Source organism: Anneissia japonica, unplaced genomic scaffold, assembly GCF_011630105.1.
Source record: "Anneissia japonica isolate Jap-2015-1 unplaced genomic scaffold, ASM1163010v1 scaffold287722_len911783_cov160, whole genome shotgun sequence".
Taxonomy (NCBI): Eukaryota; Metazoa; Echinodermata; class Crinoidea; order Comatulida; family Comatulidae; genus Anneissia; species Anneissia japonica.
This window is the reverse complement of record NW_022711579.1, coordinates 101,129-115,381: the sequence shown is the minus strand read 5'-3', so window position 1 is coordinate 115,381 and position 14,253 is coordinate 101,129. Positions and strand designations below refer to the sequence as shown.

General features: G+C 34.3%; 1 protein-coding gene across 1 annotated transcript in view; it reads left to right on the top strand.

Moving 5' to 3' along the window:
- The window catches only part of LOC117107540 (tenascin-like), a 67,047-nt gene that overhangs the window by 28,098 nt on the left and 24,696 nt on the right, over nt 1-14,253 (top strand). The window contains exons 7-14 of the mRNA XM_033249243.1: nt 4,541-4,684; nt 4,929-5,069; nt 9,012-9,170; nt 9,333-9,635; nt 11,288-11,335; nt 11,864-11,926; nt 13,189-13,236; nt 13,822-13,884. Coding sequence (XP_033105134.1) covers nt 4,541-4,684; nt 4,929-5,069; nt 9,012-9,170; nt 9,333-9,635; nt 11,288-11,335; nt 11,864-11,926; nt 13,189-13,236; nt 13,822-13,884 — 969 coding nt within the window. The remainder of the gene's footprint in view (nt 1-4,540; nt 4,685-4,928; nt 5,070-9,011; nt 9,171-9,332; nt 9,636-11,287; nt 11,336-11,863; nt 11,927-13,188; nt 13,237-13,821; nt 13,885-14,253) is intronic.

Below are 14,253 nucleotides of genomic sequence, written 5' to 3'. Positions count from 1 at the left end.
ATATATACATTTAACACTTACTGCATATGACGCAAATTTTCGGTCCGTCTGGACCCTCTTCAGGCGTAGTCTGATCGTCGTCTGAACCAATGGTTCGTCTCCGTTTCCGCATAACATGTTACCTAACGCTATATGGAGTAGTGGTTATTCATGAGTATGGTAAGTGACTCATGACATCATACCACTGTTCCTTTATATTATAGGCTATGATAGAATTCGATAAAATGTATAGACGAAAAACGTCAACATATAAAGAAAACGCCCACAATAATAATAGGAGTGGGAGTGTATACTACTGCGGGGGAGCTGCACGTTCCCCCACTCTTCTTTCTTATTGAGGCCGGGATTATGTATTTTAATTCTCTCAGCCTCCGTCACTTGTCGCATCATCGGGTTTTCTGCATGTTTACTAAGGATTTTGACCGTTAACTCCTTCATTTCTCCTCCGTGCTCCTCTTCCATGTGCTGATAAAACACCGAAGTTTTCTCTTTGTTTACATACCGTACTTATTATAGTGTTCATTTACCCTTTCTCCTATGCTTCTACTAGATGTTTTTCCATGTATGTCCCTGCTTCATTTCCACTGCATTCTCCGCATCTTATTTCGTAAACCACTTCTCGTTCCTTACAATTTACTTTCATACCACTTTTACATATCGTACACGATTTATCTGCACATAGTTTGGACTTGAAGGGGTTCAAATGCATAAGCTCCTTTCAAATGCTAGTGCCATGCTCTCTCGATGACTTTAACTTTAGGTCGCATGTTTTAAGTATTATATTCACTTTTTTTTCTCGAGGTCGCTCCCAGGGGTCGCATCGATGAACATCACGGCTTCACTTCCTCCTTTTTCGAACCATGTTTCACGTTTCATTCTCTTATTAATTCCTTCATTCATTTTCCATTTTTTCGATCTATAAAGGGGGTTGTTCCTTCTCTATCTTCTTCTTCTAACATCGTTTTAAATTTATTAATTGCTCTAACGTGGACTTGTTTTCTTTCAGTACAGCTGTATCCGCTATATTGCATTCTGTCAATAAATTATTGTATGTGTTGGTTTCTTTCTTCCGTCCCAATGTACTCAGAGTTGTTTTTCATAACACGGATGAGGTCCGCTACTAGTATTTGAAGTTTCGTTTTCATTGGTAAAGCTGAGTTTCTGTTAATTTGTAGCTTACTAGCGATGAGTTTAGAGTAATGTGCATGTAAAATTTGATGTGTAGGTCTTCCGTTTTTATTAACAACCTGTATCCATACGTTAAGGTCGAGGATGGGTAAACGTTTGGTTATTATGTAGTTGAGGGTGGTCAACTGTGACCTTGATGCTGGGACGTATAGAGTTCGCTATTTCTTTAAAACCTTTAAATGCCGGTAGCCAAGTTTTTTAGGCCACCGGTGTGTGTTTGAGGGTGCTCTTCGATTAGAAGTATATGTGTGAGTCATTGGGGGAATTCCCTCATTATAAACACTGTAGAGGGCCAGGCACATGATAATAGTGTGGTTTGCAGTTTGGTTTATTTTCAAGTGTTTATAGAGTGATTTACAAGACGTATTTTGATATCAATTTTTTTGTCAAATAACGATGGAATTGAGACACGCTCTTATTACTGATCCAGATGAAGTAGTGCGAATATTAGAATAAATGTCAAATATTGATAGTAGTTCAGAAGGAGGTTCAGATCTTTCTGATGATGACTTGAATAAGGTGAGTGAGCCTGATGAAGACAGTGGGAGGTCCCATTTTGATGATGATGAGCCTGGGCCTAGCCAAGCACCTGGGTATGATGGGGATAGTTCATTTTCTGATGTGGATAGTTCATTCAAGTACGTTTTTTTTAATCATAAAATTAGTATTTCTTTATAAAATTTAATTATTTTTTAAATAAACTGTTTATTATATAATTCTCTACCCATGTTTGCTAAATATTATTGGTGCTTTCATTAGAAAAATAAATTATTTGTTGTGAATTTTTACAATCTCTTTGAAATTTTTGTTTTTTCCCGCAATTTTTAATTAATTAATTAATAAAATTTTGAATTTTTTATTTTTTTTATCATTTAGAGAAACTAATACACTTTACAGAAATATATAGTTTTGCTATATTTAGTCAAGTGGTTTAGCCACAATACTTGATTTTCAGAAATGTGTAAAATCACTTGAAATTCAGACATGTAAAGGTAGCATTCATTACCCAGTCAGCAGCATGCTGACTGGGTTTTGTTTCCGAGCAATTTCTTCTTTCTTTCTTTACCAAGTCAGCAGCATGCTGACTGGGTTCTGTTTCCGAGCAGTTTCTTCTTTCTTTCTTTCTGGCAACATTTAAAAAGGCTACTAGTGGCAAACTACTGGACTGATTTAATTAAAAACTTGGTCAGTAGGACTGGTGCCACCTCCCATTTATGTGTTGTTCACAATTCCGGGGTCAAAGGTCAAATAAGGGGAATTAGGGTAAAAAAACCAAAAATCGTATGAAAGACTACTTGTCTCACAAATAAAGTAGCACAGTCGTGTCCTTTGCAACATATACATTTATACATTAGCATTAGGCAGGGTCTGTAGGGTGTTCAGGGATAAGGGTCAAAGGCCATTAAGGGGTAATTTTTATCTTTTTTCTGGCAACATTTAAAAACGCTACTAGTGCCAAACGGTTGTGCCGATTTCAACCAAACCTGGTCAGTATAATCGGTGACACCTCTCATACATGGGGTGTTCACTGCTTGGGGTCAAAGGTCACACAGGGGTCATTAGGGTAAAACACTTTCAAAAAAATAAATAAAAGACTTCTGTCAAAAAATAACATAGCACAGTCTTGTCCTGGGCACATATGTATTGGCATAAGGTAGGGTCTCTATGGTGTTCAGAGATTTACGGTCAAAGGTCATTAAAGGGTTATTTTTTGTTCTCTCTAGTAACATTTCAAAATGCTACTAATGGCAAACCATTGGACGAAATTCAATCAAATTTCGTCATTAAGAACCGGCGACACCTCCTACACCCCAATCTGGGATCAGGGTAACAAAGGGGTCATCGGGGTCAAATTTTAAAAAAACTCCAGTTGAGCTGGAATTTACCAGGAATGATTCTTAGGACCTTCTAAACATGAAAAACTACTCTTCACCTATAGGTCAAAAGTTACAAGGGTCACTATAGTGAAAATTATCAAATCATAATGAAAACTTGTGGACATCTGCTCACTGAACGGTTCACTGCACACTTTAACACAGTAAATGAGTCAAAACCGGACCCCCTTTTCTCACAAAATCGATTATATAATTTGAATTGTTTCAGTTGGCAATCTGGGGCGATCGGATTATGAAACTAGATATTTTAAGCTTTATAATCATCTATATATTTTTACAATTAATGCAAAGTTGAGTGATCATTTTTCTTTCAAAATTGACTATCTCTTATGCTTTTGCATAGGAAAAAGTTTAAAATTAGAGTGTTTTTTGGTATACTTCCTGCTTCTTTTTACCATAACTCTGCAACGACAGGTCGCTAAACTTCGGAGTGAATGGTCAATTGTAGCTTATAAATTAAGCTTTCTTTTACCATGTAAGCCCCATGCTGGTTGCTTAAATAACCATTAATCATTTTTTCTTCACAATTTTGTATTCAGAACTGTTTTACCCTTCCTATAAATGACATCACACGCTTAAGGCCAATAGCAGCTACGAATTTCGAGTTTTTTGCGGTTAGTGCGTTCGTGCATAAGAAGTAGGTCAAATTTACCTGAATGAGCATTTGTCGCAAATAGAGGAAAAGTTTTCATTATGATTTCTAGTGAGTAATGATTGGACCAATTGCATTAGACAGACTCCTACCAAGCATGAGGTGTTCACACAGGTTGAGCGTAAAGGTCACAGTGGTTATCTCTTAAAAAATGACTGGGGTCATGTTCTATTGAACATAGTATCTCTAGTTGTATCTGTTTCCCGGTCTATCTCTATATTGCAAGTATTATTATCTCTCACAACGAAGTTTATATCATCAACATACCTGGTACACATTAAGCATGTGATGTGTTCCTTGTACTGTATAGCTGAAGCCTAAACTGTTTATCCCACCAGACCATGAATAATGTATCCTACATCGGCAGCCAGGCAGTTTCCTATAGCTCCTCCTTTAGTTTGCTTGTATAGACGGTCTTTAAAAATAAATATGTGTGTGGTTGAAGTTACTTTCAAAGAATATTTTAGTGCGTAGATTATCATTTTCTAATAACGTCTCGATCATTAGGTATTTTACTGGGTTGAATCCATGTACCCCATCTGATATTCTTATTTGGGTTGGACCCAGAACCTGTGATAGTAAGATATATACCTCCTTTAGTGCGTGTAGGGCAAAAATCTTTAAGACACTCCGGGATACTTTCTTTAGAGTCATGTTTGAGGAGCAGACCTAGTTCATAGAATCGACACCCCCAAACGTGACATTTTAAATTTGTCAAAAATGTTTATAAACTATTATTATGTACATTTTCGTCTAACAAGAATGAAATTATCTTAACTTTTAATGCTCTTAATTTTTTTTATAGCGTGTGGCAATAATAAATTGGGACGCGATTGCACTATAATCTGCAGCTCAACGAATCCAGGATGTCCAGGAGTACTGTTTTGTCCACCTGACCCTTTCGGTTGTTCCTGCATGTCCGGTTATGGTGACCTTTATTGCGAAAGCGGTAGTGTTTGCAGCATTTATTTCATCTTTTTTTAATGTACATTTTCAATTTATCAAAAATGTTTATAAATTATTATTATGTACATTTTGGTCTAACAATCTAAAAAAAATGCAGAAACATTGGTTTAATGTTTATAGAAGCACCAATATATATTCATTTTTATTTAAAAAAATAAACCAATCAAAGTATGTAATAAGGCCTACAGATTTGCTCAGTACAATATATTCTCATTCATGTAAATTAGTATGTGACACTGGAACAACAGGCAAGTATGGACCCGGATGCCTTCTTGATTGTCACTGTGACGCTAATGAATGTCAGCCTTCAGAGGGTTGCAACACAAATGTCACTTGTCATTCTGGTTACACCGGCACCCGTTGTCTAGGTTTGTAAATACGTTATTTTGAAACAACATGAATCAATAATCCTGATAATGATATGTATGCAAAGTCGATTAAAGGAACTTTCAATTTATTGGTGATCCGCTTCACAAAACAGATCACCTCTTGTTATTGTCAGAGATCTTTTTCATTGGTGATCCGCTTCACGAGCGGATTACCTCATTGTCATAGATCTTTTTCATTTTCTCCATTTTTAAAAATTCTTTCTTTCTCCCCATTTCTTGTTAGCACGATATCTCAAAATTTGGATGAGCTACGTACATGCGCGCTTCAACGAACATTTTGCTTGGCCAAAATTAATCACAATAAAGTTGTCAATGTGCTCAGTCATGCGTGACGTCATTTATGCGAAATTTTGCGTTTTTACATTATCATAGGGGCCTATCATCCTAACTAATTGCCATTTCGAAATATTTAGAGAGCATAAACTTCAGGTCGAAGTTAAATGTCATGTACCTGAATTTTATGCACGCACGTAATACGCGTACGCGTGCGTCAAGATTTTAAAATGTTCAATATCACTTTTTGACTAAATTAGAGCACGTTTCAGGCCATTTTGAGCATTTCAACATTTTTCAGATTTCCGCACCGCGCGCGCATTTTTACACGTGTAGCATGTACGGAAGCTAGAAATTTCATATTTTTACATGTTTTGGGTTTCTGACACTGTTTTCACAAATTTCCATTCTTTTTCAGTCATCTTAGGGTCAATAGCAATGCCGTACGAGCGCATCAAAGATATGAATCCTTAAGTCATGCGCGTTTTTGTCGACAAACACTGACAAAATCATGCCTATTTTCAATCAGTTATAGCTCCTTAGGGTGAAAGGTGACCTCCAATTTTTATTACTTATTTTTAAAGCACATGAGTTGTACATATGATTATTTTTATAGATCAAAATGGCTGATTGGACATTGTAACGTTATCGCATTGCCATCTGAAATTTAAAAAAAATATATATTTTTATCTATGGCGTCATTTGTTAAAATACTCATTTAAGCCTATCTCACTTATCTTTATTCGATCGTCTCCCAACTTTGAGTATGTTATAGCTAAGGCAATTTTCTTTCATAAATGTGACTTTTTTTTACATTTGATGAAGTAATCATGGTCAAAATAAATGTTTTTTATGACTTTGATGACCCCATATCATCATAACCAATTGACATTTCTAATCATATTCAATGGGCATTAAACTTCAGGTCAAGGATAAATATCATGTACCTTAATTTTCCGTGTGTGCATTATAACGTGCGCGTACGTGTGCGTTAAGATTTTGTTAATGCTCAAAATCATGCCTATTTTAAATCAATTACAGCTCTTTAGGATGAAAGGTGACCCCCAATTTTTATTACATATTCTGAGAACACATGAGTTGTAAATATGATTTTATAGATCGTTATAGCTGATCAGACGTTGTGACGTCATCATATTGCCATCTGAATACAAAACAAGAGCGACCGCTCTCATGGTCCGTGCGTTCCTCCACGCTTAAATACGGTACAGGCGCAAGTTATCGTATTTGGGTTTTTTTCGAAGAGCTAATAAGATTTTTTGAATAAATAAATTGAATGTTTATTTTTACAAAAAAAAAACATTCTTTGGAATTAAAAACTAAGGTACATAAAATTGAACAAGAATAGCTTCTTAAAATTGTAAAAAAAAAGTATTGAATATCATGCGCCATTCGACCCCACGACCTTATGTTCTTTAGAACACATGCTTAACCAACCGCGCCATTCATGCGACGTGCGTTATTAGTGGAAATGGCAATAATGTACAGTCCTTGCTGAAACCCCCTGTTTTGTTTTGTTGGTGTAGGGTAATGTGTCATTTATTTTTCACTTTGATGACGTTTTCATGGTAAAAATAAATGTTTTTCTGACCTCACACCCACCTCTATCTTTCTTAAATTTTTTGAGACTCGAGAGAGGGCGGCAGACTTGATATTGAACTGCACAGTTTGACAATCCTGGCTACGCTATTTTTCCATAAGTCATTTTATTTTTCCATAAGTCATGCTTTTAAGCACTGTAAAATATCTTTTGCCTGACAAGCGGATCACCCAACTCGTCCTCAGTGACGAGTTAAAATCTAGTTTTATTTCATCTTATACAAACCCTCGACCTAGAAGAACACCCAGACATACAGGGGCGCGCTTTAGTAACACCTTTCACTTCTCGCTTGTGCTAACAAAATATCTTTATATCCCCAGACGGCTCATTTGGATTTAACCAAGGACAGTCTACAGGCCCGTAGCCAGGTTCTTCCAATGGGGGGGGGGGTGTTTTTCTCGTTCACATTGTTAGGATGTATAATTTCACAATGCATAATGTTTGTTTGTGACACTAATTTACATTTTTACAAAATGCCCACTGCGTATCAATGTTATAATTTTTATATTTCAGTTCATTTTTATAAAGATATTTTTTTGAATTCTACATTGTGTCTTGCCTTCTTTTTTGTCTGCTCGTTTGCATCGTCAATATTGTTCTTAAATTGAGACCGGTCCATGGATATAATTAACATTATTAACAGCAACAACATCAAAAACAAAAACAACAACAATACATCTAAATTAATAGCAACAACAAACCATAGTATCGTCATATGCTTATTTTACTCAGATTTGTTTTTTAAAATCAACACAAAGAAAGTAAAACTGCCGCACATTTGTATTAAAATACTAAACTACCGCACATTTGTATTAAAATACTAAACAAGCAAATAAGTAATTACAATGAGTTTCACGAAACAATATACTATGAAGTATAGACATACCACACATTTAGAATTAAAATAGATAAACATAAAAAAACATAAATGGCTTAATGATAAACATACAAAAAATTAAGTTATGTCAAGCATCAATTTATCCATATTCAGTATACTGCAAAAATATAATAATACAGCTATATTTACTGTCACTATTATCATTATTATTATTATTATTATTATTATTATTATTATTATTATTATTATTATTATTATTATTATTATTTTTATTATTATTATTAATTGGGCTAAGTAAATTATATTGAACATAAATACTTAGGTGTATGGATATACGAAAAACTGTCATGAAATGACAACACCGCGAAACTTTTTATCAAACCAACGTATGTACTTTTTAAGAAAATTTAAAGATTGGTAAAAGATGCATTGTTTCAATTTCACCAGTCTTTGATACAGTCTATAGTAAGCTTTTGCTGTATTGTATGGCTGAATAGTTTACCTAAAAATAATGCAATTACAGAGGATTTGTCTAAGAAGGTAATAGGCGCAGACGTTCCGTCTATTTCTGATATCTGTGATTAGGCTATAGAGAAAAAACCTAAAATGTATAATTAATGACAAGTCCCATCCTCTGTTTAACCATAATCAGTAAATCCAGACGAATTATTTTATCAATTCAGAAGAATGAGCATCATAACAAATCATTTCTCCGTGTGCAATAATAATACTGTATTTTTATGTCTCTATTTGATCACAGCGCAATTAATTTTGTAATGTTTCTGTTTTTATATTTATACTGCTTTACATCATTTTACGTATAGGCCTAACTTTGTTTTTTTATATCGTATCCATTTTTATAGTATTTTAGTATGCCACTGTTTTAATTGTGAACCTTGGAAAACAAATTTCATTAAATTTGTTGACTATAAACTTGAACTTTAACTTGAACTTAAATTGTGTGTTATAATTTTGATAATAAACGAGATATTGATGGGTATCATGAGTGTTTTAATTTAACTCTAATATATATGTTTTCCGAAAATTGGAATTTGAAGGATAATTGTTGATTTTGGGTGGCAAATTTCATTGGTTGCTTAGGGATTAGTTGGGTACTAGTTAAGGTTTTCTGTTTCATTTTGTGTTTTTAATTTGTTTATATCCTTATATTATGCTTTTATCTTTATGCCAGAAAGGGATCCAAACGTTGAATGCCCTGTTGGATATTATGGCCCACAATGCACCAAAATATGTCATTGTCAGATCTCGTTGAATTGTGATCGAAATAATGGAAGTTGCCCTAATGGTAATGTTTGTGAAGAAGGATGGGCTGGGGCAGGCTGCCAGCAAGGTAAAACAGTCGAAGAAGTCAATCAATTTTTTTTAAAGCCGTTTATTGGAAATGACACTCGCCTTGGCAGTGACAATTGTCGGGAACAATTCCTGTTTGATATTTTTCCCCTATTATTTACATAAGCCTATGTTTTTTTTAAAATATATTTTCTCAATATAGTTCTCCCGGCACTGAGTGATGCTCCCCTGGTCGTAGCATTTGCAAATAATGTCAACATCCGTTGGTCAACTTGGAGTCTGGACAATGATTATGGCCGTGGTACTGTCCATAGTTACCAACTTGAATATTGGCCAACTAATGATGCCAGCGATTTAGTTGTTCTAAATATTACAATGGGAACAGAAATGAACATATTGTGGTCACAGATGAACTATAACACAGAATATAGTTTCACAGTAAAAGTTGTTACTGAAGTTGAAGGTGTATTAGTTTCTGGAAAAGCCAGTCCATTGGCTGAGATATGTAAGTAGTTAACACCATCCTGTAATAACATTGTTAGATCCCGTTAATAATATGCTTTAAGAAACTAATTCCTCCAAGCTTTAAGCAAGTATTGCCAAGTTTCGAAAGCGCTGTTGAAACATAAAAGCTGAGCCGTGATTCTAAAAATGCCTGAAGGCTTGCGAGGACTGAAGTCATTTCAGTGGCGTCACAGAGTTTATGGGGCCCTGGCGCTGACTCTCATTAGGCACCCTAAAAGTGAGCGAAGAGCATTAAGTTTTTGAGCGGAGCGAGCAAACAGGCGCAGAGGGAAATGGACGCATAGGACCCCCGGACAGAGTCCCGGGGGTGAAGTTCCCTTTTGGGGGTCTGAGAGGGTTTCGTGCTCAGAGCTTATGTCATTTATGAACTGTTAACTGAGTTAAGAGAGAAAATAGAATGGTCCATGACTGATGAAATATTTTAGACAATTTTATGACAAAACCAACATAGATTACATAGGCCAACTTCCAGAACTACCAGTAGGCCTATGTAGGTTTAAATAATAAAGAGAATATTTTAGTGAGAAACAAAACATGTTTTCATAACGTATATACAATGCAAATCAGATCGATTACAGAATCAGGAACAATGTCAAACATCAGAACCCAGCTTTTATTGTTTAAAACTGTCGGAGCCCCATCGAATGAAACTATGGTATGATAGTTTATATTATTTTTTTAATTACAATGTCGGGGCCCCTCGTGCCTCGGGGCCCTGGCGCTCCGCCCCCGTCAGCTCCCGAGCGTGACGCCACTGAGTCATTTTCTTAGATTAAATTAACGACTTATAAAAGCTGTGGTACTAAGGTTTCTTTGACAATTCGAATCCAATTGGATGCTGATTTTTTTACACTCTTTTGTACATCATAACGTAGTGAAGCTGCTAGTTCTCAATATACTGCAAATATAAGAGATTAATATGATCACACCTTCAACTAGCATTTTAAACGACAAAACGGGACCTTCTAAAGGATACGTTCTTTTTAAATAATGCCAAAAAAGAATGATAATTTAAACCGTCTTGAGTAAAATCAAGAGAAATCTACGAGTGATAAAAATAGAAACTGCTGAAGCTGGGATTCATTCCCGGAACCTTTTTATGCCTATACAGATACCTTAAACAACCAGCCATTGGAGATTCATTGCGAATTACAATCCAATTAGAAGAAACTGATTGTCCATATCCATTTGCACTTGCGTATTAGAACCGCACTAGTTCTAAATACACAGCAAGTATCAGAGAGCACTATGATATGTAATTATATAAGGCATTTTAAACCACAAAACAGATCACCAAAATATAATAATAATAGTAATTGTAATAATTGCATTAACAATAATTATTATGAAATGCTGCGTAGCACCTGTGTAAAGATATGTAGACAAATTGGTGAATTATTTGATAGAGCTTTGTATCATTATATATTTTACTTTTTATTTATTTATTCATTTGGCATTACAGCCCGTGAGTCGCAAAGGCAGGAAACCTACTGTCGCCAAAAGAATGTGCGACTCGGTATTATAAATAATAGAATAAAATAATTGAATGATTTACCAATTTCGTTACATCTGTTTGCAATGCTGCTACGCTGAAACTCTGATTAGGCTTACGTTTACATTCATTTGCAACAGTGTCAAGACTTACTACAACAACATCATACGAAGAAAGACAGACAACAGGTAGGTAGATATGATTACTAACAATTTCATTGAATACATCAGTACAACAACACACATGCATGCAAATACACACAACCCAGCCAGCCATACACATAATAATAATAATAATAATAATAATAATAATAATAATATAATATAAAACCGTAATATAAAAATAATAATAATAATAATAATAATATTAACAATAATAATAATAATAATAATAATAATATTAATAATAATAATAATATTAATAATAACAATAATAATAATAATAAATATTTATATAGCGCCTAATTTTGACAACCTCGAGTCGCTCAACAACAACATAATAATAAACAAAAAAATAAAAAATAAAAATGAGTAGCGTTGTTCTTTAATGGTCTCCACATCCATACTCTACTCCTGATTGTCACGAAAATATAAAGGATCCTTCCATTTAATATCAGAAATGTAACCTCAGAGGTAATAATATAGGGCATTTTGTATTACCTTTAATTGTTTCATTAATATTGACTGTGTTGAAGTATTATTATTTATTTTACACAGAATCAACAACGGCCAAAGTGACGACAGTACCACTGACGTCAGGAGCAAAAGGACAGACCACTGGTATGTAGATATGCCTACATTGTTCTATATAATTATCATTATCCTTCCCAGAGACTTAGATATCTAAAAGAAATTATGATATACACACAACCCCAGCCCCCACCCCTCCACACACACACACACATCAAATAGATAATAAAATATAATTTTATTTAATTGCAGGTTAGTTAAGCGAAGCCTAGTTTGTCTTATATGCCAACCTTCTTAATCCTAGGCAGGCTGGCCCTTTGTAGGCCATGACCCATTACAGTAGTTCTGTTACTGTTCTTTACAGAATGGGTTTGTCCCCTAAACCTCACTATATCCACCACTGTTTTATATTTGTACCAAACGTTTATCAACGAAAGTGTTATAACAATAATAACAATAATAATAGTAACTGTCTCTTATACACATCTAGATGTGTATAAGAGACAGTGCCTACATTGTTCTATATAATTATCATTATCCTTCCCAGAGACTTAGATATCTAAAAAAAATTATGATATATAATAGGGCCTATATATATCACACAACCCCTCCCCCACCCCCTTCCACACACACACACACACATACACACACACATCAAATAGATAATAAAATAGAATTTTATTTAATTGAAGGTAAAGATAAGCCTAGTTTGTCTTATTTGCCAACCTTCTTAAGCCGAGGCAGGTTAGCTGGCCGGTTGTAGGCCATGGCCCATTACAGTAGTATTGTTACTGTTCTTTAGAGAGTGGGTTTGTGTCACAAGTTCTCCCAGAATTCCAAAACAGAGACAGGACCTCGGCAATAAGTTACGACACAGAATTAAACGCGGGTTAAACTCTATTAACCACAACACATCACCTTAACAATAAGTCCATCTAACTTTTGCAATTTATAACCTTAACACTTTGTATCACATAATTAACTAGTTGTGCACATTACCATAATATACTGAACAACGATCTCCAATTATATAATAATATCCATAATAATAACAATATAATGTTACCATTAACTTGTCATTCATAAACAACTCAGCTCTTCAACGTGGCTAACACGAACTCAGCTCTTCAACGTGGCTAACACGAACACAGCTCTTATGACGTGGCTAACAATAGATCATTTTTACAAATTGCGATAATCGATTCTGTCTATCACCATCGGTCATTCATAAACAACTCAGCTCTTCAACGTGGCTAACACGAGCACAGCTCTTATAACGTGGTTAACACGAACACAGCTCTTCTAACGTGGCTAACACTGATTAGGCTTACGTTTACATTTATTTGCAACAGTGTCAAGACTTACTACAACAACATCATACGAAGAAAGACAGACAACAGGTAGGTAGATATGATTACTAACAATTTCATTGAATACATCAGTACAACAACACACATTCATGCAAATACACACAACCCAGCCAGCCATACACATAATAATAATAATAATAATAATAATAATAATAATATAATATAAAACCGTAATATAATAATAATAATAATAATATTATTAACAATAATAATAATAATAATATTAATAATAATAATAATAATAATAATATAATATAAAACCGTAATATAATAATAATAATAATAATAATAATATTAACAATAATAATAATAATAATAATAATATTAATAATAATTATAATAATAAATATTTATATAGCGCCTAATTTTAATAACCTCGAATCACTCAACAACAACATAATAATAAACAAAAAAATAAAAAATAAAAATGAGTAGCGTTGTTCTTTAATGGTCTCCACATCCATACTCTACTCCTGATTGTCACGAAAATATAAAGAATCCTTCCATTCAATATCAGAAATGTAACCTCAGGTAATAATATAGGGCATATTGTATTACCTTTAATTGTTTCATTAATATTGACTGTGTTAAAGTATTATTATTTATTTTACACAGAATCAACAACGGCCAAAGTGACGACAGTACCACTGACGTCAGGAGCAAAAGGACAGACCACTGGTATGTAGATATGCCTTCATTGTTCTATATAATTATCATTATCCTTCCCAGAGACTTAGATATCTAAAAAAAATTATGATATATAATATATATACACACACAACCCCTGCCCCACCCCCTTCCACACACACACACATCAAATAGATAATAAAATAGAATTTTATTTAATTGAAGGTTAGTTAAGCTAAGCCTAGTTTAACCTAGTCTTAAGCCTAGGCAGGTTAGCTGGCCCTTAGGCCATGGTCCATTACAGTAGTATTCTGTTACTGTCACAGAGTATGTTTGTCCCCCGGAACCTCACTCTTCGCCACTCTTTTATATCGTACCAAACAGTTTATCAACGAAAGTTATTAATTAGTTGTATGAAAA